Genomic DNA, 27,445 nt, shown 5'->3' with positions numbered 1-27,445 from the left:
GAGACATGGATTGTGTGTGTGCGCCATTCAGAGCTTGAATGGGCAAGACAAAATATTTAAGTGCCTTTGAATGGGGTATGGTAGTAGTTGCCAGGTGTACTGGTTTGTGTCAAGAACTGCAATGCTGCTGGATTTTTCACACTCAACAGTTTCCTGTGTGTATCAAGAATGGTCCACCACCCAAAGGACATCCAGTCAACTTGACACAACTGTGGGAAGCATTGGAGTCAACATGAGCCAGCATCCCTGTGGAACGCTTTTGACACCTTGGAGAGTCCATGCCCCGACGAATGGAGGCTGTTCTGAGGGCAAAAGGCGTGGGGGGCTGCAACTCAATAGTAGGAAGGTGTTCTTAATATTTTGTATGCTCAGTGTATAATAACATTAAGGATTGAAACATTGTAGTTGTCTTCTTTCCAAGCTAACAATGAAAACCTAATAAGATGACTAAAATGGCCATTCTCTGCTACGTTTTCAATCTTCCCCACTGGTCAGGTAAAATGGATTCATCATAACGTAACTATTCTTGGTGTGAATTTCAACACTAGCCCAATGGAGGATGTTTAACTGTATAAAAATGACTGATGGTAATGGATTTATCCCCACGTGGCTACTCCACTCAGAATTATATCCCTGGTTCAGGTCCAGCCCAAAGACACTCATAATCATGCTTGGTTGTGAAACAATGGCTTCTGGCCTCTTTCTAACAACCCTGGCCTGGGAGATGTATTCTGTCTGTTGTGGACTTGGCCTATCTCCAGGCCAGATCTGGGTTCAAATACCTAACCCCGAGGACTAACCAATCAAATAACTGCCTGCTCAATAATAGGCACTGAATAACACTGAAACTCTATCAAGTGATAGATGACTTCCAAGGGTTACAGTGATAATAAGAGACGCTGGGGAGAGAAGAGGAGAGCGACTTACTCTCGTTGCAGATGACGCCAGTCCATCCAGGTGTACATTCACAGTGTTCTCTGTCCACACCACACACTGCTCCGTTCTCACAGTCAGCACAGCTCACACTGCAGTCATCCCCAAAGGAATCATCTAGACACACTGAGACACACACATGCACATAGTCCTGTAAAAACGTGGCATGATTTACAGTTTCTGCCACATGTCACATTGAACATCAACCAGACATGTATGTAAGCACTGATTTTCTACCTATGTGGCTGACCAGGGTGAGTTCCCCTCTCTGTGCCTCTTCCTCCTGGTCTTCACCATAGGGTGAGTGCAGGGCTGCAGTGTACTGCAGGAGCTGAGGGGGCCGTCGGAACAGCAGATCTGGCAACCTGTGCACTTCCAGATCCTCCTCTGCATCATCCTCCTCTTCATCGTCATCCAGGTCACTGTCGTACAGCGCTGCATTGGGACAGGTAGACAGGTGGAGAGGAAGGAGACACTCAGAACACATTCATCACATTTACATTACATCTAACTATACTACACTGTATTATATTATACTATTATTTACATTACATCTAACTATACTACACTGTATTATATTATACTATCATATATATTACATCTAACTATACTACACAGTATTATATTATACTATCATTTACATTACATCTAACTATACTACACTGTATTATATTATACTATTATTTACATTACATCTAACTATACTACACAGTATTATATTATACTATCATTTACATTACATCTAACTATACTACACTGTATTATATTATACTATTATTTACATTACATCTAACTATACTACACTGTATTATATTATACTATCATATACATTACATCTAACTATACTACACAGTATTATATTATACTATCATTTACATTACATCTAACTATACTACACTGTATTATATTATACTATTATTTACATTACATCTAAATATACTACACAGTATTATATTATACTATCATTAACATTACATCTAACTATACTACACTGTATTATATTATACTATCATTTACATTACATCTAACTATACTACACTGTATTATATTATACTATCATTTACATTACATCTAACTATACTATACTGTATTATATTATACTATTATTTACATTACATCTAACTATACTACACTGTATTATATTATACTATCATTTACATTACATCTAACTATACTATACTGTATTATACACTGCTCAAAAAAATAAAGGGAACACTTAAACAACACAATGTAACTCCAAGTCAATCACACTTCTGTGAAATCAAACTGTCCACTTAGGAAGCAACACTGATTGACAATAAATTTCACATGCTGTTGTGCAAATGGAATAGACAACAGGTGGAAATTATAGGCAATTAGCAAGACACCCCCAATAAAGGAGTGGTTCTGCAGGTGGGGACCACAGACCACTTCTCAGTTCCTATGCTTCCTGGCTGATGTTTTTGTCACTTTTGAATGCTGGCGGTGCTTTCACTCTAGTGGTAGCATGAGACGGAGTCTACAACCCACACAAGTGGCTCAGGTAGTGCAGCTCATCCAGGATGGCACATCAATGCGAGCTGTGGCAAGAAGGTTTGCTGTGTCTGTCAGCGTAGTGTCCAGAGCATGGAGGCGCTACCAGGAGACATGCCAGTACATCAGGAGACGTGGAGGAGGCCGTAGGAGGGCAACAACCCAGCAGCAGGACCGCTACCTCCGCCTTTGTGCAAGGAGGAGCAGGAGAAGCACTGCCAGAGCCCTGCAAAATGACCTCCAGCAGTGTCTGCTCAAACGGTCAGAAACAGACTCCATGAGGGTGGTATGAGGGCCCGACGTCCACAGATGGGGGTTGTGCTTACAGCCCAACACCGTGCAGGACGTTTGGCATTTGCCAGAGAACACCAAGATTGGCAAATTCGCCACTGGTGCCCTGTGCTCTTCACAGATGAAAGCAGGTTCACACTGAGCACGTGACAGACGTGACAGAGTCTGGAGACGCCGTGGAGAACGTTTTGCTGCCTGCAACATCCTCCAGCATGACCGGTTTAGGGGTGGGTCAGTCATGGTGTGGGGTGGCATTTCTTTGGGGGGCCGCACAGCCCTCCATGTGCTCGCCAGAGGTAGCCTGACTGCCATTAGGTACCGAGATGAGATCCTCAGACCCCTTGTGAGACCATATACTGGTGCGGCTGGCCCTGGGTTCCTCCTAATGCAAGACAATGCTAGACCTCATGTGGCTGGAGTGTGTCAGCAGTTCCTGCAAGAGGAAGACATTGATGCTATGGACTGGCCCGCCCGTTCCCCAGACCTGAATCCAATTGAGCACATCTGGGACATCATGTCTCGCTCTATCCACCAACGCCACGTAGCACCACAGACTGTCCAGGAGTTGGCGGATGCTTTAGTCCAGGTCTGGGAGGAGATCCCTCAGGAGACCATCCGCCACCTCATCAGGAGCATGCCCAGGCGTTGTAGGGAGGTCATACAGGCACGTGGAGGCCACACACACTACTGAGCCTCATTTTGACTTGTTTTAAGGACATTACATCAAAGTTGGATCAGCCTGTAGTGTGGTTTTCCACTTTAATTTTGAGTGTGACTCCAAATCCAGACCTCCATGGGTTGATAAATTGGATTTCCATTGATTATTTTTGTGTGATTTTGTTGTCAGCACATTCAACTATGTAAAGAAAAAAGTATTTAATAAGATGATTTCTTTCATTCAGATCTAGGATGTGTTGTTTAAGTGTTCCCTTTATTTTTTTGAGCAGTATATTATACTATCATTTACATTACATCTAATTATCCTATACTGTATTATACTTAATTTACTATAATTTACATTACATCTAACTATACTATACTGCATTATACTATACTATAATTTACATTACATCTAACTATACTACACTATATTATACTATACTTTACTATCATTTACATTACATCTAACTATACTATACTGTATTATACTTAATTTACATTACATCTAACTATACTATACTGTATTATACTATACTATCATTTACATTACATCTAACTATACTTTTCTGTATTATACTATAATATCATTTACATTACATCTAACAATACTATACTGTATTATACTTAATTTACTATAATTTACATTACATCTAACTATACTATACTGTATCATACTATACTATCATTTACATCACATCTAACTATACTATACTATCATTTACATTACATCTAACTATACTGTATTATACTATACTATCATGTACACTACAGTACACTACAGCCAACTATTACCGACGAGCAGCATTGTTGAAACTAAATACACTACAAGGAACGTCTTGATTAGTGTTATGTTAGCTAGCTAGCTACAAAGTTGCTTTGTATCATGACAAGGTGTAGTACTGAAACTACCGAGGTTACCTAGCCAGCTACACGTTCAAAGTCAACAACGCAGCCACTGCTAGCTAGCCTACTCCACCAGCCAGCAGTACTGTATCATCTTAGTCAATAACATTTTTGCAACGTAAGCTTAACTTCCTGAACATTCGAGACGTGTAGTCCACTTGTCACTCCAATCTCATTTGCATTAGCGTAGCCTCTTCTGTAGCTTGTCTACTATGTGTCTGCCTATCCCTGTTCTCTCTCCTCTGCACAGGCCATACAAACGCTCCACACCGCGTGGCCGCTGCCACTCTAACCTGGTGGTCCCAGCGCGCACGACCCACGTGGAGTTCCAGGTCTCCGGCAGCCTCTGGAACTGCCGGTCTGCGGCCAACAAGGCAGAGTTCATCTCAGCCTATGCTACCCTCCAGTCCCTAGACTTCCTGGCGCTGACGGAAACATGGATCACCACAGATAACACTGCTACTCCTACTGCTCTCTCCTCGTCTGACTACGTGTTCTCGCATACCCCTAGAGCATCGAGCCAGCGGGGTGGTGGCACTGGAATCCTCATCTCTCCCAAGTGGACATTCTCTCTTTCTCCCCTGACCCATCTGTCTATCTCCTCATTTGAATTCCATGCTGTCACAGTTACCAGCCCTTTCAAGCTTAACATCCTTATCATTTATCGCCCTCCAGGTTCCCTTGGAGAGTTCATCAATGAGCTTGACGCCTTGATAAGTTCCTTTCCTGAGGATGGCTCACCTCTCACAGTTCTGGGTGACTTTAACCTCCCCACGTCTACCTTTGACTCATTCCTCTCTGCCTCCTTCTTTCCACTCCTCTCCTCTTTTGACCTCACCCTCTCACCTTCCCCCCCTACTCACAAGGCAGGCAATACGCTTGACCTCATCTTTACTAGATGCTGTTCTTCCACTAATCTCATTGCAACTCCCCTCCAAGTCTCCGACCACTACCTTGTATCCTTTTCCCTCTCGCTCTCATCCAACACTTCTCACTCTGCCCCTACTCGGATGGTATTGCGCCGTCCCAACCTTCGCTCTCTCTCTCCCGCTACTCTCTCCTCTTCCATCCTATCATCTCTTCCCTCTGCTCAAACCTTCTCCAACCTATCTCCTGATTCTGCCTCCTCAACCCTCCTCTCCTCCCTCTCTGCATCCTTTGATCTCCTCTGTCCCCTATCCTCCAGGCCGGCTCGGTCCTCCCCTCCTGCTCCGTGGCTCGACGACTCACTGCGAGCTCACAGAACAGGGCTCCGGGCAGCCGAGCGGAAATGGAGGAAAACTCGCCTCCCTGCGGACCTGGCATCCTTTCACTCCCTCCTCTCTACATTTTCCTCTTCTGTCTCTGCTGCTAAAGCCACTTTCTACCACTCTAAACTCCAAGCATCTGCCTCTAACCCTAGGAAGCTCTTTGCTACCTTCTCCTCCCTCCTGAATCCTCCTCCCCCTCCCCCCCCCCTCCTCCCTCTCTGCGGATGACTTCGTCAACCATTTTGAAAAGAAGGTTGACGACATCCGATCCTCGTTTGCTAAGTCAAACGACACTGCTGGTCCTGCTCACACTGCCCTACCCTGTGCTTTGACCTCTTTCTCCCCTCTCTCTCCAGATGAAATCTCGCGTCTTGTGACGGCCGGCCGCCCAACAACCTGCCCACTTGACCCTATCCCCTCCTCTCTTCTCCAGACCATTTCCGGAGACCTTCTCCCCTACCTCACCTCGCTCATCAACGCATCCTTGACCGCTGGCTACGTCCCTTCCGTCTTCAAGAGAGCGAGAGTTGCACCCCTTCTGAAAAAACCTACACTCGACCCCTCCGATGTCAACAACTACAGGCCAGTATCCCTTCTTTCCTTTCTCTCCAAAACTCTTGAACGCGCCGTGCTTGGCCAGCTCTCTTGCTATCTCTCTCAGAATGACCTTCTTGATCCTAATCAGTCAGGTTTCAAGACTGGGCATTCAACTGAGACTGCTCTTCTCTGTGTCACGGAGGCTCTCCGCACTGCTAAAGCTAACTCTCTCTCCTCTGCTCTCATCCTTCTAGACCTATCTGCTGCCTTTGATACTGTGAACCATCAGATCCTCCTCTCCACCCTCTCCGAGCTGGGCATCTCTGGCACCGCGCACGCTTGGATTGCGTCCTACCTGACAGGTCGCTCCTACCAGGTGGCGTGGCGAGAATCTGTCTCCGCACCACGTGCTCTCACCACTGGTGTCCCCCAGGGCTCTGTTCTTGGCCCACTCCTATTCTCGCTATACACCAAGTCACTTGGCTCTGTCATATCCTCACATGGTCTCTCATATCATTGCTATGCAGATGACACACAATTAATCTTCTCCTTTCCCCCTTCTGACAACCAGGTGGCGAATCGCATCTCTGCATGTCTGGCAGACATATCAGTGTGGATGACGGATCACCACCTCAAGCTGAACCTCGGCAAGACGGAGCTGCTCTTCCTCCCGGGGAAGGACTGCCCGTTCCATGATCTCGCCATCACGGTTGACAACTCCCTTGTGTCCTCCTCCCAGAGTGCTAAGAGCCTTGGCGTGACCCTGGACAACACCCTGTCGTTCTCCACTAACATCAAGGCGGTGACCCGATCCTGTAGGTTCATGCTCTACAACATTCGCAGAGTACGACCCTGCCTCACACAGGAAGCGGCGCAGGTCCTAATCCAGGCACTTGTCATCTCCCGTCTGGATTACTGCAACTCGCTGTTGGCTGGGCTCCCTGCCTGTGCCATTAAACCCCTACAACTCATCCAGAACGCCGCAGCCCGTCTGGTGTTCAACCTTCCCAAGTTCTCTCACGTCACCCCGCTCCTCCGCTCTCTCCACTGGCTTCCAGTCGAAGCTCGCATCCGCTACAAGACCATGGTGCTTGCCTACGGAGCTGTGAGGGGAACGGCACCTCCGTACCTTCAGGCTCTGATCAGGCCCTACACCCAAACAAGGGCACTCCGTTCATCCACCTCTGGCCTGCTCGCCTCCCTACCTCTGAGGAAGCACAGTTCCCGCTCAGCCCAGTCAAAACTGTTCGCTGCTCTGGCACCCCAATGGTGGAACAAGCTCCCTCACGACGCCAGGACAGCGGAGTCAATCACCACCTTCCGGAGACACCTGAAACCCCACCTCTTCAAGGAATACCTGGGATAGGATAAGGTAATCCTTCTAACCCCCCCCCCTTAAAAGATTTAGATGCACTATTGTAAAGTGGTTGTTCCACTGGATATTATAGGTGAATGCACCAATTTGTAAGTCGCTCTGGATAAGAGCGTCTGCTAAATGACTAAAATGTAAATGTAAATGTAAACTATACTATACCGCATTATACTATACTATCATTTACATTACATCTAACTATACTATACTGCATTATACTATACTATCATTTACATTACATCTAACTATACTCTACTGTATTATACTATACTATCATTTACATTACATCTAACTATACTGTATTACACTATACTATAATTTACATTACTTTCATCTGAATACTTAAAGTGATTGCATCATTACTATAGTCTGCTGTTAGAAAACCTCACAAATGTCTCTCAGAGTTACGTTTACACGTTTAAAAACAATGTATACAAATTCACTGTGAAATTACAGAATACTAAAGTATATAGTTTAGTATAGCATAATATTATGATCAAATAGTACTCACGGATGCAGGCTCTCTGGTCGTGGTCCAGACGGAAGCCCAGTCTGCAGAAACACTCGTAGGTCCCCAGGGTGTTCACACAGTAGTGTTCACAGACAGAACTCTCTGCCAGGCACTCATCAATGTCTGACAAGACCACAGAACAATAGAAAGTACTTTGGAAATTAAAAAGGTACTATACAAGTGTATTCTATTTACATTATCAAAACTAGAATAATGACTTATTAGACACTGTCAATGCATAATCATCTTCTCTGTGATCGATCATCAATCTTGACCACCTCTGTCTTATAAAATACTGTAAACTCAATCCAGAGTCAATTTGGACCTAGAAAATGAGTGGATAATGGTCAACGTTTTGTCCTCTTACCATTGCAGCCACAGCCGTCTGCGTGGAGCCTATAGCCAGCCTTGCAGCTGCACTCATAGCCCCCTGGGTTGTTCTTACAGAACTGACTGCAGCACGCCTCCCCACTCTCACACTCATCACTGTCTGGGGAGATACAACAAAAGATGATTGTTCATTTGTGCAAGCAACGGAAAATATTTAAAGACATTTTGCAACGGAAATTGAAAAAGAGCATTTGAAGTCCTAATAGTCCCTACTTATTTCAGAAAAAAACACGACCTATGTTTGATCTGTTGCTTCTATACTTATCTTAGAGACAGAGAATGACTATAACCAGGAAAAACCCTGGGCTTCGACAATGATGACCTAACCAAGAGTACCTACCCACACAGGTCTTCCTGTCCTCAGCCAGTTGGTATCCTTCGTTACAGGAGCAGAGAGGTCCGTTGGTGGTGTGTTCACAGTGGTGGGAGCATCCTCCATTGTTCTTCTCACAGCTGTTCACGATCTCCATCTCAATACCTGCAAATAGGAGGATACAACCAGTGAAGTGAAGGCTGGAACCCAACAACAGTATCTGTTTGCAATAAACCAAAACATTAGCCATCACTCACACATTAGCTTCACAAGAACATACTACAATTAGGGTCAGGGAGTTTTTCCTTATCATGTCACCTTACCAGGACGAACTACTCCTGACCTTTGTTATAAGCCAACGATGAGGGACCAAACATCTTCTTGGTCAGAAAAAATTATTGGCCTCAACTATGATGCTACGCAACTGTGATTTTGCCTGCTTTAGTTGAACTTACTGATTGTAAAGTTGCTTTGGGTAAGAAGAGCATCTGCTAAATGACTCTAATGTAAATGATTATGTATACTCACGGTAGCACTGTTTGCCGTCAGCGCCCAGCTCAAAGCCAGGGTTACACACACAGCTGAAGGAGCCCCGGGTGTTGACACAGCGATGGGCACACATGGCGTGGCCCGAGCTGCACTCATCTATGTCTACAAAAGATAGCATGATATATGGTAAGTCAATAGGGCACAGTCACATAGCACAGGTAGAGATTATATTACAGGGATCCGTGGAGTAATAATTTTTATTCATATGAGGCTCTGAATGAGGTTCCGAGGGGGAGAAGTGCTTCTGGTTAAGAAATTGCCTTTTGTACCACTTGACTTGTGGGTCAGTGACCTTTCGTCATAGTAATGCTAAAGCACAGACCTGGTGGTGGGCTGCTCTTAGTGATTATGAAGCGTACCGCAAACACACACATGCGCACACACACAAAGGCACGCACGCACGCACGCACGCACACACACACACACACACACACACACACACACACACACACACACACACACACACACACACACACACACACCTGTTGTGATTAATGAAGTTGCCTGAACCCTATAGCCTTCTAGCCACCCCATGTTATAGTAGTATCTTCCAGCCATAGAGTTAATCAGCTTAAGGCCCCCCACACACAGACTGCACAGCTCTAGTCATGGTTCATACAGCCCCGGAGGGCCGGGTCATAAAGCCTCAGCTCTAATGGGCCGGGACAAAGGCAACTCTCTGATGAATGCCACCTTTGTTTTGTCCAGGCGCACTGATTTTGGAGAATAACAAACATTTACATTAACAGAGTGTCAGTTTTAAACCACCATTAAAACTCAATGTTCACATGTTGCTTTACAAGAATGTGGAAAAGTGAGAAAGTTTATGAGACGGATAGAGGTAATGGCTATGGTTTTTCAGTGACCAATGAGGGCTAGACTTGCTTTCTTAAGAGGATTCAGGGTGGTGGAGAGTTATAGACAAGTTCAGAAAAGTCTCTTTCACTCTAGGACATTTCTGGGAAGGTTGTCTGCATGTAACAGTGTATTGAAATATGAGAATGTCAGTTTGTGTGTGTGTGTGTGTGTGTGTGTGTGTGTGTGTGTGTGTGTGTGTGTGTGTGTGTGTATGTGTGTGTGTGTGTGTGTGTGTGTGTGTGTGTGTGTGTGTGTGTGTGTGTGTGTGTGTGTGTGTGTGTGTGTGTGTGTGTGTGTGTGTGTCAGTGCATTTCCAGACATACAGTGCACTTTAAGAAAGTATTCAGACCCTTTCACGTTACAGCCCTATTCTAAAATTCCTCATCAATCTACACACACAATACCCCATAATAACCAAGCAAAAACAGGTTTTTAGAAATGTTAGTAAATTTATAACATTTATAATTTATAATATTTACATAAGTATTCCGACCCTTTGCTATGAGACTTGAAATTGAGCTCAGGTGCATCCTGTTTCCATTGATCATCCTTAAGATGTTTCCATAAACTTGATTGGAGTCCACCTGTGGTAAGTTCAATTGATTGGACATGATTTGGAATGGCACACCTGTCTATATTAGGTCCCACAGTTGATAGTGCATGTCGGAGCAAAAACCAAGTCATGAGGTCGAAGAAATTGTCCGTAGAGCTCAGAGACAGGATTGTGTCGAGGCACAGATCTGGGGAAGGGTACCAAAAAATGTTGGCAGCATTGATGGTCCCCAAGAACACAGTGGCCTCCATCATTCTTAAATGGAAGAAGTTTGGAACCACCAAGTCTCTTCCTAGAACTGGCTGCCCGGCCAAACTAAGCAATCAGGGTAGAAGGGCCTTGGTCAGGGAGGTGACCAAGAACCCATTGGTCACTCTGACAGAGCTCCAAAGATCCTCTTGGGAGATGGGAGAACCTTCCAGAAGGATAACCAACTCCGCAGCACTCCACCAATCAGGCTTTTAATGTAGAGTGGCCAGACAGAAGCCACTCCTCAGTAAAAGGCCCATGACCGCCCACTTGAAGTTTGCCAAAAGGCATCTAAAGGACTCTCAGACCATGAGAAACAAAATGCTCTAGTCTGATGAATGCCAAGCGTCACGTCTAGAGGAAACCATGCACCGCTCATCACCTGGCCAATACCATCCCTACGGTGAAACATGGTGGTGGCAGCATCATGCTGTGGGATGTTTTTCAGCGGCAGGGACTGGGAGACTAGTTAGGATCAAGGGAAAGATGAATGAAGCAAAGTACAGAGAGATCCTTGATAAAAACTTGCTCCAGAGTGCTCAGCAACTCAAACTGGGGACGAAGGTTCACAGTTCACAGACAACGCAGGAGTCTCTGAATGTCCTTGAGTGGCCCAGCCAGAACCCGGACTTGAACCCGATCGAACATCTCTGGAGAGACCTGAAAATAGCTGTGCAGCGACACTCTCCATCCAACCTGACAGAGCTTGAGAAGATCTGCAGAGAAGAATGGGAGAAACTCCCCAAATACAGGTGTGCCAGGCTTGTAGCGTTATACCCAAGAAGACTCAAGGCTGTAATCACTGCCAAAGGTGCTTCAACAAAGTATTGAGTAAAGGGTCTGAATCTTATGTAAATGTGATCAAGTTTGAAAAAATGTCTAAACCTGTTTTTGCTTTGTCATTATGGGGTATTGTGTTTAGATTGATGAGGGAAAAAAACAATTTAATCTATTTTAGAATAAGGCTGTAATGTAACGAAATGTGGAAAAAGTGAATGGGTCTGAGTACTTTCCGATTGCACTGTAAAAAAAAAAAACATTTATTTATCTAGGCAAGTCAGTTAAGAACAAATTCTTATTTACAATGACGGCCTACCTCCCCTCCCCCTCCCCTAACCCGGAATACGCTGGGCCAATTGTGCACCGCCCTACAAAATGACTTAAGTAAAAGTGAATGTCACCCAGTAAAATACTATTTGAGTAAAAGTCTAAAAGCATTTGGTTTTAAATATACTTAAGTATCAAAAGTAAAATTACAATAATTTCAAATTCCTTATATAAAGCAAACCAAGAAGGCATAATTTTCTAGTTTTTTATTTATTTACGGATAGCCAGGGGCACACACCAAGACTCAGACATCATTACAAATGAAGCATGTGTGTTTAGGGAGTCCACCAGATCAGAGGCAGTAGGGATGACCAGGGATGTTGTCTTGATAAGTGTGTGAATTGGACCATTTTCCTGTTCTGAAAAGCTTTTAAAATGTAACGAGTACTTCTGGGTGTCAGGGAAAATGTACGGAGTAAAAAGTGCATTCTTTTCTTTAGGAATGTAGTGAAGTAAAAGTAAAAGTTCTCAAAAATAGAAATAGTAAAATACAGATACCCAAAAACAACTTCAGTAGTGTGATGGAAAATGTTATGTTGGTGCTTTTCTAATAACCAATTTATGTGTTCATGCAAGTGACTGATTGAACGAATCCTCACTATCAGTATCTGAAATTTGTTTTCCTTAGGCAAGTGCCTTAGGAGAGCAGTTAAAGGTACCCGGATCCAGCTGTTAACCTGTTAGGGCTAGGGGGCAGTATTGACACAGCCGGATAAAAAACGTACCCGATTTAATCTGGTTACTACTCCTGCCCAGTAACTAGAATATGCATATAATTATTGGCTTTGGATAGAAAACACCCTAAAGTTTCTAAAACTGTTTGAATGGTGTCTGTGAGTATAACAGAACTCAAATGGCAGGCCAAAACCTGAGAAGATTCCATGCAGGAAGTGGCCTGTCTGACAAGGTGTGTTTTATCTTGGCTCTTTTTATTGAAGACTGAGGATCTTTGCAATAACGTGACACTTCCTACGGCTCCCATAGGCTTTCAGAGCCCGGGAAAAAGCTGAAGGATATCGAGGCAGGCTCTGGCTGAAACACTTTATCGCTTTTGGCAAGTGGCCGCTCAGAGTACTATGGGCTTAGGCGCGTGCCCGAGTCGACCGAATGCTTTCTTTTCATTTGTCTGTTTACCTAAATGCAGATTCCCGGTCGGAATATTATCGCTTTTTTATGAGAAAAATGGCATAAAAATTGATTTTAAACAGCGGTTGACATGCTTCGAAGTACGGTAATGGAATATTTAGAAATCTTTTGTCACGAATTGCGCCATGCTCGTAACCCTTATTTACCCTTTCGGATAGTGTCTTGAACGCACAAACAAAACGCCGCTGTTTGGATATAACGATGGATTATTTTGGACCAAACCAACATTTGTTATTGAAGTAGAAGTCCTGGGAGTGCATTCTGACGAAGACAGCAAAGGTAATAACATTTTTCTTATAGTAAATCTGACTTTGATGAGTGCTAAACTTGCTGGGTGTCTAAATAGCTAGCCCTGTGATGCCGGGCTATCTACTGAGAATATTGCAAAATGTGCTTTCACCGAAAGCTATTTTAAAATCGGACATATCGAGTGCATAGAGGAGTTCTGTATCTATAATTCTTAAAATAATTGTTATGCTTTTTGTGAACGTTTATCGTGAGTAATTTAGTAAATTCACCGGCAGTGTTCGGTCGGAATGCTAGTCACATGCTAGTCACATGCTAATGTAAAAAGCTGGTTTTTGATATAAATATGAACTTGATTGAACAAAACATGCATGTATTGTATAACATAATGTCCTAGGGTTGTCATCTGATGAAGATCATCAAAGGTTAGTGCTACATTTAGCTGTGGTTTGGGTTTATGTGACATTATATGCTAGCTTGAAAAATGGGTGTCTGATTATTTCTGGCTGGGTACTCTGCTGACATAATCTAATGTTTTGCTTTCGTTGTAAAGCCTTTTTGAAATCGGACAGTGTGGTTAGATTAACGAGAGTCTTATCTTTAAAATGGTGTAAAATAGTAATATGTTTGAAAAATTGAAGGTTTTGCATTTCTAAGGTATTTGAATAACGCGCCACGGGATTACACTGGCTGTTGAGTAGGTGGGACGCAAGCGTCCCACCTAGCCCATAGAGGTTAAGGGAGCTCCCAAATTAAGTAAGGCCTGGCAATTTTGTTTGTTTTTAACCTATGATTTTTACCACCCACACACCAGCACCCACACACAACCCACGTGTTATGAATATTTATTAGTGGTGTTAATACTCTGTTTGATTTATGGTGTGGGGTCTTGTAAGGTTAGAAAGGATGCACCTTAAAGGGCACACAAATTACATTTACTGAAGTTTTTATTGTCAGTTTTGGTTGCACACATGTAAATTCTCTTGATAAAACCCAAAATATAAACCTGATACACAAAATGTTTGAAATGCTTGAAATATCTTTAAATAATGTCTGAGGGACAGGGAAACAAACACTCACTTAATAGGGCTGACTGACATCTGACCTCTGTTCTGACTTTCTGGTGAGGCCTGATCACCCTCACTAGAAAGACTGGAGACATTGCATGACATTTAAATCTAATATGGAAACAATAATAATAAGGAAGAAGTTTATAATTTATCAACAGTCCTATGTGTGATTCGGAACACGAGAAGGAGAGAGACAGAGCGCTGCCCCTGAATGAGGGACACCTGTCTCTAGTCAATTTTACCATTAACCTATGGGATATAATTAAGTTAAGATGGAGTCATCAAGGATTGTAAGTGTAATTGTATTTGTTATTTTGATTTAACAGGCAATGTTGTTGTTTTTTGGGGATGTATGAATAATGATGTGAGTCATGTGTCCAAAGGGGGAATTACTATTCCCCTGGGGCCCTTTGGTAAATATGCAAATTGATTTTGTTCACGTCTGCCTATAAAAGGAAGAAATATATGTTGGTAATGGTTGACAGTTAATCCAAATGGATTTACGTTTTCCCCACCTCAAGTGATATATGAAAAGTGTATCGAGTGATACAGTGAGGGAAAAAAGTCTTTGATCCCCTGCTGATTTTGTACGTTTGCCCACTGACAAAGAAATGATCAGTCTATAATTTTAATGGTAGTTTTATTTGAACAGTGAGAGACAGAATAACAACAAAAATCCAGAAAAACGAATGTCAAAAATGTTATAAATTGATTTGGATTTTAATGAGGGAAATAAGTATTTGACCCCCTCTCAATCAGAAAGATTTCTGGCTCCCAGGTGTCTTTTATACAGGTAACGAGCTGAGATTAGGAGGACATTCTTCAAGACCAAAGAGCTCTCCAAGGATGTCAGGGACAAGATTGTAGACCTACACAAGGCTGGAATGGGCTACAAGACCATCGCCAAGCAGCTTGGTGAGAAGGTGACAACAGTTGGTGCGATTATTTGCAAATGAAAGAAACACAAAAGAACTGTCAATCTCCCTCGGGCCTAGGGCTCCATGCAAGATCTCACCTCGTGGAGTTGCAATGATCATGAGAACGGTGAAGAATCAGCCCAGAACTACACGGGAGGATCTTGTCAATGATCTCAAGGCAGCTGGGACCATAGTCACCAAGAAAACAATTGCTAACACACTACGCCGTGAAGGACTGAAATCCTGCAGTGCCCGCAAGGTCCCCCTGCTCAAGAAAGCACATATACATGCCCGTCTGAAGTTTGCCAATGAACATCTGAATGATTCAGAGGACAACTGGGTGAAAGTGTTGTGGTCAGATGAGACCAAAATGGAGCTATTTTGCATCAACTCAACTCGCCGTGTTTGGAGGAGGAGGAATGCTGCCTATGACCCCAAGAACACCATCCCCACGATCAAACATGGAGGTGGAAACATTATGCTTTGGGGGTGTTTTTCTGCTAAGGGGACAGGACAACTTCACCGCATCAAAGGGACGATGGACGGGGCCATGTACCATCAAATCTTGGGTGAGAACCTCCTTCCCTCAGCCAGGGCATTGAAAATAGGTCATGGATGGGTATTCCAGCATGACAATGACCCAAAACACACGGCCAAGGCAACAAAGGAGTGGCTCAAGAAGAAGCACATTAAGGTCCTGGAGGGGCCTAGCCAGTCTCCAGACCTTAATCCCAGAGAAAATCTGTGGAGGGAGCTGAATGTTCGAGTTGCCAAACGTCAGCCTCGAAACCTTAATGACTTGGAGAAGATCTGGAAAGAGGAGTGGGACAAAATCCCTCCTGAGATGGGTGCAAACCTGGTGGCCAACTACAAGAAATTTCTGACCTCTGTGATTGCCAACAAGGGTTTTCCACCAAGTACTAAGGCATGTTTTGCAGAGGGGTCAAGTACTTATTTCCCTCATTAAAATGCAAATCAATTTCTAACATTTTTGACATGCGTTTTTCTGGATTTTTTGGTTGTTATTCTGTCTCTCACTGTTCAAATAAACCTACCATTAAAATTATAGACTGATCATTTCTTTGTCAGTGGGCAAACGTACAAAATCAGCAGGGGATCAAATACTTTTTTCCCTCACTGTATATGAAGAAGTGTATTGCTGTTTTTTTTGTTTACTTTGTTTTTGTCTTGTTTCAATAACACATCTCACCAGATTGGGTCTGCTGGAGGGTTGGGATTTCTCCCTCTGACTCCCTGACCCTGTAACTCTGCGGTGAGATTGCCAAGATGATAGGGGAGTATAAACCAATTTCGGGGGGAATAGTTTCAACTGTGTGTTGTTATTCTGTTTGACATTTGTCTTAGACATCTGTATTAAGAACATTGGAAGTAGTAATAATAATGTCATACAGTAAATAATTTGTCTGGATTTCCGGAATCAGAAATTCCCTAAATCAAACTGTTGTTCTGGTCTGTCCTTTCTCGAGGTTATGGCAAGGTGACCACAGATGGTATAGAGATACATGGAATGGATCATTTGACCAAGAACAGTGTTAACGTCAACCCCCCCTAACCGGCTGATGTAATAGCGACAATGGCGTTCACTATGGCCCTTCACCACTTCCACCATGAGACTTGAGTCCAAGCCAGCGACCTGTACACAGCATCCAGTCAAAGCTATCAACTGCCTTTTCTCTCATGTCTTTTCTCTCAGGAGTGCGACATGAGTCCACGTGGAGTGAGCATGGCGAGAGATCCCGCCCAAACTTCTCTCATGCTGCTGGTGTACTGGTAGGAAAATGGACAAGACATAATGGACTGTAAAGGACAGTGGCGACTCAGGTGAGACATTATCAAGGGTCGTCCACTCTGAACATATGCCATTGGGAGGACGAACTGAAACACTATTTGAAAAAGAACATGAAGAAATGACAGAAGAATGAGTCCCGAGAGGGAGGGGGGTAGTCAACCGTACCTTCATTGATTTAGGCTTCTCCAAAATGATTTATATGGGGTATCATATTGATTTTGGAGGTCTGCACACTGCGAAATGTATAGTAATTTAGACTAAGAATGCATTGAGGTACCAATCTGTCATTACCACAAATGGGGGCTGTGATGAGAATAGTTAACGCTAGAAATATAAGATGAATATACTGTATGTAAATGTACATTCTGACAGTATCGGTGTGTGCTAAATTGAGGGTCTTAAATGAAAGTGATAGAACCAACGTGAAGCACTAAAGACTGTCATTCTAAATTTGGGATGGATAATTTATCACAAGTTCTAATTACGATTTGGAAAGGTGATGCTTCTAGAGACAGAGCTATGCCCCTAAAATGTGAGGAGAGCCACTAGATTGTAGCTTGGGATAACCTTGCCTCAATCTCATTCTTATCCAGGTTGGTCTGAAACTGTTAAAACATGTGCTCTCTCTCTTCCCTGTGAAAGTCAATATGCATATGCCCTAAACCAAATTCAAGAGATCTCTAGAGATGTAGAGAAAATTGGCAACGCTAAAATAATTGCGTAAATTGGCTCTGCAAAACAGAGGCAGGTCAAGGGGGCACTTGTGCAATCATTGGCGATGAATGGTGTACTTTTGTCCCAGATCACTCTTCTAATATGATTGATCTCGCGGAATACATTGCCACTGTTGCTAAGAATAATTTCCCACAACCAGAAGGACACCTGAAACTTTTAGAATCCCTGTTTGGAAGTTGAGGATCACAAATTGCCAAATGGACTGCAGTGTGTATTTTTCTTCTTAGTTCTAAATTCTGTTATTTAACATGCTGTGTATGTGTGTGTATTTTTGATACATTCACTCCCGTTAATAGAAGTGTAACCTTTTATTATGATGATAGTATTACGATACTAATTAAATTGTATTACGATACTAATGAAATTGTATAACCCAGAATGAAGGGTTTGAAATGATGAAGTGTCTGATTTTATGTGTTGATTTCCCTTACTTTAATAGAAATGGGATATAGAAGGTAAAATCTAATGCTTACCTTAAAATGTAATGATTATTAACACACAAGTGATAAGAGGATGGAATGTGATGGAACCTTTTATATTGGTGCTTTTCCAATAACCAATTTCTGTGTTCATGCAAGTGACTGATTGAATCCTCACTATCAGTATCTGCAATTTGGCAGTACGCCCAGACCCTTGTTTTGAGAACGAACGATATCTCAGTTTCAAGGTCTCAGCTTAGAGAGAAGAAGCCTCGTGAGGTATTGGTCTGTCACATGCATGACTCAGTATTGGTCGGTCACATGAATGAGGCAAACGTTGATGATTAATTGATTATGAATGATGAATAAGGGGTGGCAGGTAGCCTAGTGGTTAGAGCGCTGGGCCAGTAACCGAAAGGTTGCTGGATCGAATCCCCGAGCTGACAAGGTAAAAATCTGTCGTTCTGCCCCTGAACAAGGCAGTTAACCCAGTGTTCGAGGCCGTCATTGTAAATAATAATATGTTCTATTCTTCACCTCCGGATGAAAAGCGTGCCAAAAGTAAACAGGATGCTACTCAGGCCCAGAAGCTAGGATATGCATGTAATTAGTAGATTTGGATAGAAAACACTCCAAAGTTTCTAAAACTATTAAAATAATGTATAACAGAACTGAAATGGCAGGCGAAAATCCATCCAGGAAGTGCCATTATTTTGAAATGGCTGTTTTTCCAATGAAATAGCCTAAGGGATAGGACCCATATTCCGTTCCCTATGGCTTCCACTAGATGTGAACAGTCTTTAGACATTGTTTCAGGCTTTTATTCTTAAAAATGAGGGAGAATGACCACATTGAGTCAGTGGATAGTGGGATGTCCCCAGAGCTGGTTACTGCGCACGACCGAGAGCGCACCTTTCTTGTTTTTCTTTAATATTGACGACGCTATTGTCCGGCTGAAATATTATAGATTATTTAGGCTAAAATCAACCTGAGGATTGATTATAAACATCGTTTGACATGTTTCTACGAACTTTACGGATACTATTTGGAATTTTCGTCTGCCTCTTGTGACCGCATTTGAGCCATTGGATTACTGAACAAAACGTGCCAACAAAATTGAGGTTTTTGAATATAAAGAGGGACTTTATCGAACAAAACAAACATTTATTGTGTAACTGGGAGTCTTGTGAGTGCAACCATACGAAGATCATCAAAGGTAAGTGATTCATTTTATTGCTATTTCTGACTTTCGTGACTAGTCTACTTGGCTGGTAACTGTATGTAATGTTTTGTGTGCTGAGCGCTGTCCTCAGATAATCGCATGGTTTGCTTTTGCCGTCAAGCCTTTTTGAAATCTGACAAGGCAGCTGGATTAACAACAATTTAAGCTTTATTTTGATGTATTACACTTGTGATTTCATGAAAGTTAAATATTTATTTGAATTTGGCACTCTGCTATTTCACCGGATGTTGGCCAGGTGGGACGCTACCGTCCCAGGTACCCACATGAAGTTAACTGACTTGCCAAGTAAAAAAAAAGAAGAAAAAAAAGCTAAATCATGGAAAAATAACTTGTCTGTATATAAGAGAACTAACGGGACTGCCCCAGTGGAGCTCCTGACTGACATGTGCATTGAGTTGGTTTGAACCTCTCCAGCATGCTGATAATAAACAAAGATTGATTTCTAGTGTACCTGTGTAGAATTTCCATGACAGTAGTACTTTCAAGTATTTTTACTTTACTTTACACCACTGGCTCTTACCCTCACAGCCCTGGCGGTCACCGGCCAGTGAGTACCCAGGTCTACAGCTGCACTCTGCTTGACCATCCACAGAATGACACAGCTGGACACAGCCTCCACTCCTGTCCACACAGGGGTCCCTAACTGATAGACAGACAGACAGACAGACAGACAGACAGACAGACAGACAGACAGACAGACAGACAGACAGACAGACAGACAGACAGACAGACAGACAGACAGACAGACAGACAGACAGACAGACAGACAGACAGACAGACAGACAGACAGACAGACAGACAGACAGACATGGGGCAGACAGTTTTACTTAGTCATATCCTGGTCATGCTATGACTGAAAACTGCCTGAAAACTGTAACTCTTTGCTCTCCATTCTAACATAAAGTGACTACTATTGTAAGCTGTAGGGAAGTCAGAGCACCATATCCAATGTAGTCAGGACTCACACTCGCAGTGCTTCCCATCCCTCTTCAGTTGGTAGTTCCTACGACACTCGCACTTGTAGTGGTCGTTGTCCATGTCCACACACTTGTGTTCACAGCCGCCATTCTTCACCGAGCAGGAGTTCACAGCTTCATAGTTGGGACAGACAGAGAGACAGACACAAGAATTGAACAACACAGGATTGACTGACAGACTAGAGAAAAATGTATTTTCATGATGTAGCAAACTACCTAAAATTAAGATCCTACATCTGTACTTTCGCTAATGTAGTCTTTGATCACCATTTGGTGAGTAAACGTGTAACCCTTCCTAGAAACTGGTCACTAAAATATTAATTCAAAGAAGGAAGAGCCATATTGTGGGCTACAACACTGTTGGACCAGCACCGTTTTTTCACACCGCCATAATGGAAACGTGTGATTACAGGAAGCTCTGAAGACTGGAAATTGGATAATTATGGTTGCAGGTAATGAGTAACCTTGACTGAGACCAGAATATTGGAGTATTAGCTCTCAATGCCTAAATCAATGCCTAAACCAATGCCTAAACCAATGCCTAATCTTGAGTTGTGTCAACAACCGGGATCAAATCTGGTCTCACATGGTCATTACTCACCAATGCAGGTCCGTCCGTCAGTGTGCATGCGAAAGCCCTGGCTGCACTCACAGTGGTAGGAGCCTGCCGTGTTCACACAGGTCTGCTGGCAGCCACCATTCAGCTCCTCACACTCATTCACATCTACAGAGCAGACCGATGGACAGACAATCAAACCTGGGTTCAAAAAGTATTTTAAATTGAGCATTCACTTGAGCCGACATTGAGTGCCATATGGCGAAGTTTGCACTTTTGCTAGTATTCCATTGGTTCCCTTGAGCCAGGCAAGCAGAAAAAGGTATTCAAAATGATTTCACATACTATTTTAACCCAGGTCTGCAGACAATATTCTCAGACACTTGCTGCAGAACCAATCCATTTTGATAGGAGAAGGTTGTGCCAATGAATTCCCTGTATGGGCATTAATGAACAATGAGGTGTTTTGATGGCGTTTGAAGGAATGCTTTATAATGATGGAATACTACACAAACCTTTAGACAACATTTGTGACTTGAGCACTCTAACAGACATGAACCCACACAGACCACATTCATTAGGAGACTCATATGTGTGTTACAGTGTCTGCGTCATGAATGGCACAATATTCCTTTTATAGTGCACTACTTTTGATGTGAGCCATATGGGCCCTGGTCAAAAGTAGTGCACTAAATAGCGAATAGGATGCCATTTGGGATGCAAAGTTTTCATGGGTGTTCCAGAGGAGAGCGTTAAGTCCCAAGTTATAGGGATGCTTGTCATGACTCATGACCACGTCAAACGTAGGAATGCAGTAAAAAGATTTCGGCACTGAAGTTCTGTTTTGTTTGACATCAAGCTCTGTGAAGCATAGTTGGTCCCTGACGCAATAAGAAGTAAGAAGGTTGGCTTGGTGATAGAAGTGATGACTTCACGAGAGACTGTTTTAAGAACACAATGTTTTATGACCCGTTTATAGACGAACACACCATTTTGATACAATTAAATCAACATTAAAAAGGAATCACCAATTGGACACACATTCTCTTCATCAGTGGAAGTTCTCGTACAGTGCTTTGCTGTTAACTGTAATGACTAGGACCAGGAGTATGTTCTGACCATGTGATCTGATTAGAAAAAACTCATGGGCCCTACTTATAGCCCTATAATTGGAGTCCAGAGTTCTTCCTGGTCAGGTCATGTGGTCAGGAATTCCTCTGGATCTAGTAATGACAATTCACCACTGACACGCTTTCAACACAGGTTGTTCACTATGCAGCAGACCTGAGTGTTTAGGACCATTCCAGAACCATTGACATGTGGTACATTAGCCAAATGTTCCATGTTGTTCCATGTTCCAGGGAGCATAGGCATGATGAGGAGACAACATTGCTGAGTGCTTCTCCAAGGAAAGTCAATGTTTGCTACCCATCTGGAGAACACATCAGAGTCGAGCTGTTTCAACTACTTCCTGGTTCCTGCTAATCCCTAGTCCATATGGGCTTTGCACTGCAGGCTACAACTGGTGATGACACTGATACAGAGTCAAACATATATTCACCCCCCTAATGCTTAATCTTATGATTGGGGCTAAGGTAATCGGATCCCAGATCTGGGGATAAGGGCAATTCCTATTCAACAAAGCAGTCTCAGCTTGTGGGAATGCCCCTCTCCTCATAATGAACTAAATGCTACTTTAATTAGGTAACTTTCACTAGAAGAGGCTAAGGGGGGTCAAAGAGGAGGGCTGTCTGCCGTATAAGGAGCCTTTTCCTAACCGGCACATAGATTAATGTGATCAGGTTGAAGGACTGAAAATCCACAATGCCAATCCATTTAGACCAATCCACTGCCTCACTGAGTGAGGATAAAGGAACTCCCAGCATCCCCTGTGGTGGATGACATATTCAGGAAGAAAATCCTAAACTGTCGTTCTAAACCCTGTTCTTTTTTTCAAAAGACAGGCTTCTTTCTTTAGTGGGCGTTTCTCAATACCTGAATGGTAATAGATGCAGCGAAGGTTTGGAGGGTAATATACTTAAGGTTCGCCGTGTGAGAGGATTTCATCAGGACACAAAGGAAATCTTTCATTCAGACGTGAGGCTGAGACTTTGGGAGTTGGGTTGGGGGTTGAATATTGTCTGAATGTTATTGTGTGACAGTCTTGAACTGACACCCACATCTGTCTCAATGGTCTCCTGACAGCTGTTTGGGGAAGTGTCTGCCCATCCCCCGCCTCTCAACTCCCACGCTCCACCCTCCATAGATTAACACCATCCTATGTGGAGGGTCGCAGACCGAAACATTTAGCACTGACATGCTCTGTTCCAGAATCAAAAAGGGTATGTTATTTGCCCTTCAAATTTGTTACAGAGCACACTAGCCCTGGAACATGGCTCTTACAGACTCCTACACCATTGCTCAAACCCTCACTAGAAAGTGACAACGTCCCATGTCAGGGGTCAAAGGCTAGGGGCACCTGTTGACACCTGCACCCCCTCAGAGCAACTGGGCATTAGCACTGTCAGCTAACTCAGCCAACTCAGCTAACTCAGCATGTTTCTGTCAGAACAAACAGGCAGGGTTTTGATTTTACGAGTTGACCAGATCTCCATGCCTGTACTGATTGTGTTCCTTATATGTGTGTGGTCTGCTAAGCTTTTTGTGTCTCTGTCTCTTCCTGAAGAGCCGGCAAGAGGACATTGGTGGATAACCTATTGGATCCTCAAGGAGCATAAGGTTTAGGTCCTTCTCTATTCCCCCCCCCCCCCCCCCCCACACACACACACACACACACACCCAGGAGACCCAGCTTGCCCTCTTTCTCACCCTGACAGGCCTTTCCGTCCAGGCCCAGTTGACTGCCCTCGGGGCACTTGCAGTAGAAGCTTCCAATGGTGTTGCAGCAATGTCCCTCACAGCCGCCGTTAGCAGTCGAGCACTCGTTGACATCTGGGGAAAGAAGGAAAGCCAAAACCTCAGTTTTCATAGCCTACAAACTGCATTGTAAGCAAAACTGAACCCAAATCCATTGTAAACCGTGGAGCTTCTCCTTCTTTGGTTGAATCATTCCCCTCTGTCTTGTAAGACGTTTCTTCCTCAGGCATGAAGGAAATCTCAATATAAACAGGTGTAGACCTTACAGTGAAATACTTACTTACAAGCCCTTAACTAACAATGCAGTTTTAAGAAAAATACAAAAAAAAGAAATAAAAGTAACAAATAATTAAAGAGCAGCAGTAAAATAATAATAGCGAGGCTATATACAGGGGGTATCGGTACAGAGTCAATGTGCAGGGGCAATGGTTAGTCGAGGTAATTAAGGTAATATGTACATGTAGGTAGAGTTATTAAAGTGACTATGCATAGATAATAAACAGAGAATAGCAGCAGTGTAAAAGAGGGGGGGGACAATGCAAATAGTCTGGGTAGCAATTTGATTACATGTTCAGGAGTCTTATGGCTTGGGGATAGAAGCTGTTTAGAAGTCTATTGGACCTAGGTACTGCTTGCTGTGCGGTAGCAGAGAGAACAGTCTATGACTGGGGTGGCTGGAGTCTTTGATAATTTTTAGGGCTTTCCTCTGACACCGCCTGGTGTAGATGTCCTGGATGGCAGGAAGCTTGGCCCCAGTGATGTACTGGGCCGTACACACTACCCTTTGTAGTGCCTTGCGATCGGAGTCTGAGCAGTTGCCATAACAGGCAATGATGTAACCAGTCAGGATGCTCTCGATGGTGCAGCTGTAGAACCTTTTGAGGATCTGAAGTCCTCCAAACTTTCAGTGAGTCCACTTCCCCTCACTTTGTAGACGTCCCAGCTGTCCAACAAAGGACCATCTTTCAAACAGATCCAGCTTGAAGACAGACCCAGTAGTGCTTTGATGACTCTGTTTCTAGAGAGAAAACTAAACCATGTTCTAACCTCAGTCCTGTTGTTCATCTGCCGGGGCCAATGTAGCTGGAAGCTAGGCATAAGGGACAGGGGAAGCTAGCTAGCTACATAATATAGCTTCCTAACCATACGCTTTGGTTAGGAAGAGCCCGGTAAAAGCACACTCTTTTCATCACTCCACAGACAGATGCTTGTACTTAAATTGTGGTCATTACTTTGCATGTGAATGTCAACAGGTATTTCCAATTAAATGGCTAAATGGCGTTGCTGACAGAGTCAGTCAGGGATGAACTGTTTTCATGCTCTTCACATTTTCTTTCTTTCCGTTTTTTTTCTCTGAAATGGTTTCCAGCTGGTTGCCACCTGGTTGTTCACCCCTTGATTCTCTTGCATTAATACGGCAGGCTCCTTGGTGCTGGTATAATGACTCCTATCAGCTCCTTTTTATAGTGATCTTGTGCACCACCAGTGAGTAATGTCTTTAAAAGAGATATCATTCAATACAACGCACAGCTAATACGATCACGCTGTCTCAATCAACCATACACAACATGTATGAGAGTTATTTCCTCATTCAGATATTTAGCTCACTCCATTTCAAACCCACATGTGCATAGAGTAATGTTAAATGTTTGCACAATGTCAAAGTTTGTTTCCTCCCTTGCATATGGAGTAGCATTCAAGCTTTCTAGCTGAATCACTCCAGCCGTTGTTAGACGGATCTGAGTTCCACCGTGGCTCACTATGGGGACAGACAAGAGGTCCTTGTCTTGCGTTAATTTGTCTTCTGTGTGCTGATCAAACGCAGTGTGGTTTGAAGTCCCTGTAGATGAGGTGTATTGGGACAACAGCTTGTTGTCAGTCAGTACAGGAAAGTGTGGACAGAGGTGTAAGAAGTCGCTAATGCCTGTCAAGGCAATCGCAGCCACACACACATACACAAGAACACACACACACATGCACACAGACACACAAACATACACACACACGCTGGCCAATCCTCCTGACAGCATCCTACGAGAAGTGTTCCTCTGGTGGGTCATATCTATGGTGGGGGAAGACTTTTGACATTCTGTCCCTGTCTATTTGGTAATGATTTACTGTGAACTCGTGGCTATAAATAAACTAATGGTGCCATTGACCCTTAAATTACCAAGCAGAGTTCCCCTCTCTGGCCTCTAGGTCACCAGGCTGCTCGTTATAACGCACACCTGTCACCATCGCTATGCGCACCTGCACGTTATCAGACTCACCTGGACTCCATCACTTCCCTGATTACCTTCCCTATATATGCGTTGTTGGTGTTTCTTATTTCGTATTATGTTGTGTTTATTTATTAAAACACTCGATCCCTGAACTTGCTTCCCGACTCTCAGCGCACATCGTTACAGAATAACGCCTCATCTAAGGGAAGCATCAGGGAGTGTTTTATGTTGTTGTTTTGTTTTGGTGGTAATGACGTCGGGTCCGGGAGCCGCTACAGGATCTCATGCCTCAGCCGGATCGCCAGGCTCCCCTGCCTCAGCCGGATCGCCAGGCTCCCCTGCCTCAGCCGGATCGCCAGGCTCCCCTGCCTCAGCCGGATCGCCAGGCTCCCCTGCCTCAGCCGGATCGCCAGGCTCCCCTGCCTCAGCTGGCTCGTCAGGCTCTCATGCCTCAGCCGGGGAGAGGTGACCGGTCCGCTCCTGATCCCTGGGATCATCATTTTGGAGGGCGTCCTGCGGCTGGAGCCGAACGCGACGGGGGGGGGGGGGGGGGGGGGGGTACTGTCACGTGTGCTCCTTCTCCGACCTCTAGGTCACCAGACTGCTCGTTATGGCGCACACCTGTCACCATCGTTACGCGCACTGGGACTCCATCACCTCCCTGATTACCTTCCCTATATATGCCACTCCCTTTGGTTCCTTCCCCAGGTGTTATTGTTTCTGTTCCTGTGTCATGTCTGTGCGTTGTTCGTGTTTCTTATTATGTTGTGTTTATTTATTAAAACACTCACTCCCTGAACTTGCTTCCCGACTCTCAGCACACATCGTTACATAGATTAAGACCACATGACAAATCAGGGTCCCCCAATAGCAACACTGTGTATGTTGGAACACAGAAAATTACTGAGCGCAGTCTTAACTCCCTAACCACATCGCTGCCCGTGGCTCTTCTCTTTCCTATCCGAGGGAAGCAGGAAGCACACCACATTATTACCGTAACTGTATAGCAATTATGGTCATTAATGTTTGTTTAGGCCTTGCAGCTGAGACATTGACAATAAGGAACTTCTAAATCTTATGTAAATGGTAATCTATAGAACATACAGCAAAAGAGAAGAGTAATACAACAGAGAGCACTGGAAAACATACAGATGCTCTAAAAACATTCATGTGCCTTCAGCAATAAAAGATAAGCAGGCTGAGAGCTCGCCAGTCTGCTCCTGTTGAAGTGCTCAGTGA

The 27,445-nt window shown here is 43.7% G+C and overlaps 1 protein-coding gene across 2 annotated transcripts in view; it reads right to left on the bottom strand.

The window, feature by feature from the left end:
* LOC106580945 (uncharacterized) overlaps positions 1–27,445 on the bottom strand; it is a 99,189-nt gene that overhangs the window by 31,863 nt on the left and 39,881 nt on the right. For both annotated transcript variants that reach the window (XM_045703653.2, XM_045703654.2), the window contains exons 5-14: positions 23,937–24,059; positions 21,153–21,275; positions 20,540–20,665; positions 20,095–20,217; positions 9,201–9,323; positions 8,700–8,837; positions 8,337–8,459; positions 7,970–8,092; positions 1,171–1,368; positions 928–1,059 (exon numbers count right to left, since the gene is read on the bottom strand). In XM_045703653.2, coding sequence (XP_045559609.1) covers positions 928–1,059; positions 1,171–1,368; positions 7,970–8,092; positions 8,337–8,459; positions 8,700–8,837; positions 9,201–9,323; positions 20,095–20,217; positions 20,540–20,665; positions 21,153–21,275; positions 23,937–24,059 — 1,332 coding nt within the window. The remainder of the gene's footprint in view (positions 1–927; positions 1,060–1,170; positions 1,369–7,969; positions 8,093–8,336; positions 8,460–8,699; positions 8,838–9,200; positions 9,324–20,094; positions 20,218–20,539; positions 20,666–21,152; positions 21,276–23,936; positions 24,060–27,445) is intronic.

This window comes from Salmo salar, chromosome 20 (genome assembly GCF_965601325.2).
Source record: "Salmo salar chromosome 20, fSalSal1, whole genome shotgun sequence".
In the NCBI taxonomy this organism is placed as follows: Eukaryota; Metazoa; Chordata; class Actinopteri; order Salmoniformes; family Salmonidae; genus Salmo; species Salmo salar.
Note: the sequence above shows the minus strand (reverse complement) of the source record. Positions and strands in the feature narration are given on the sequence as shown.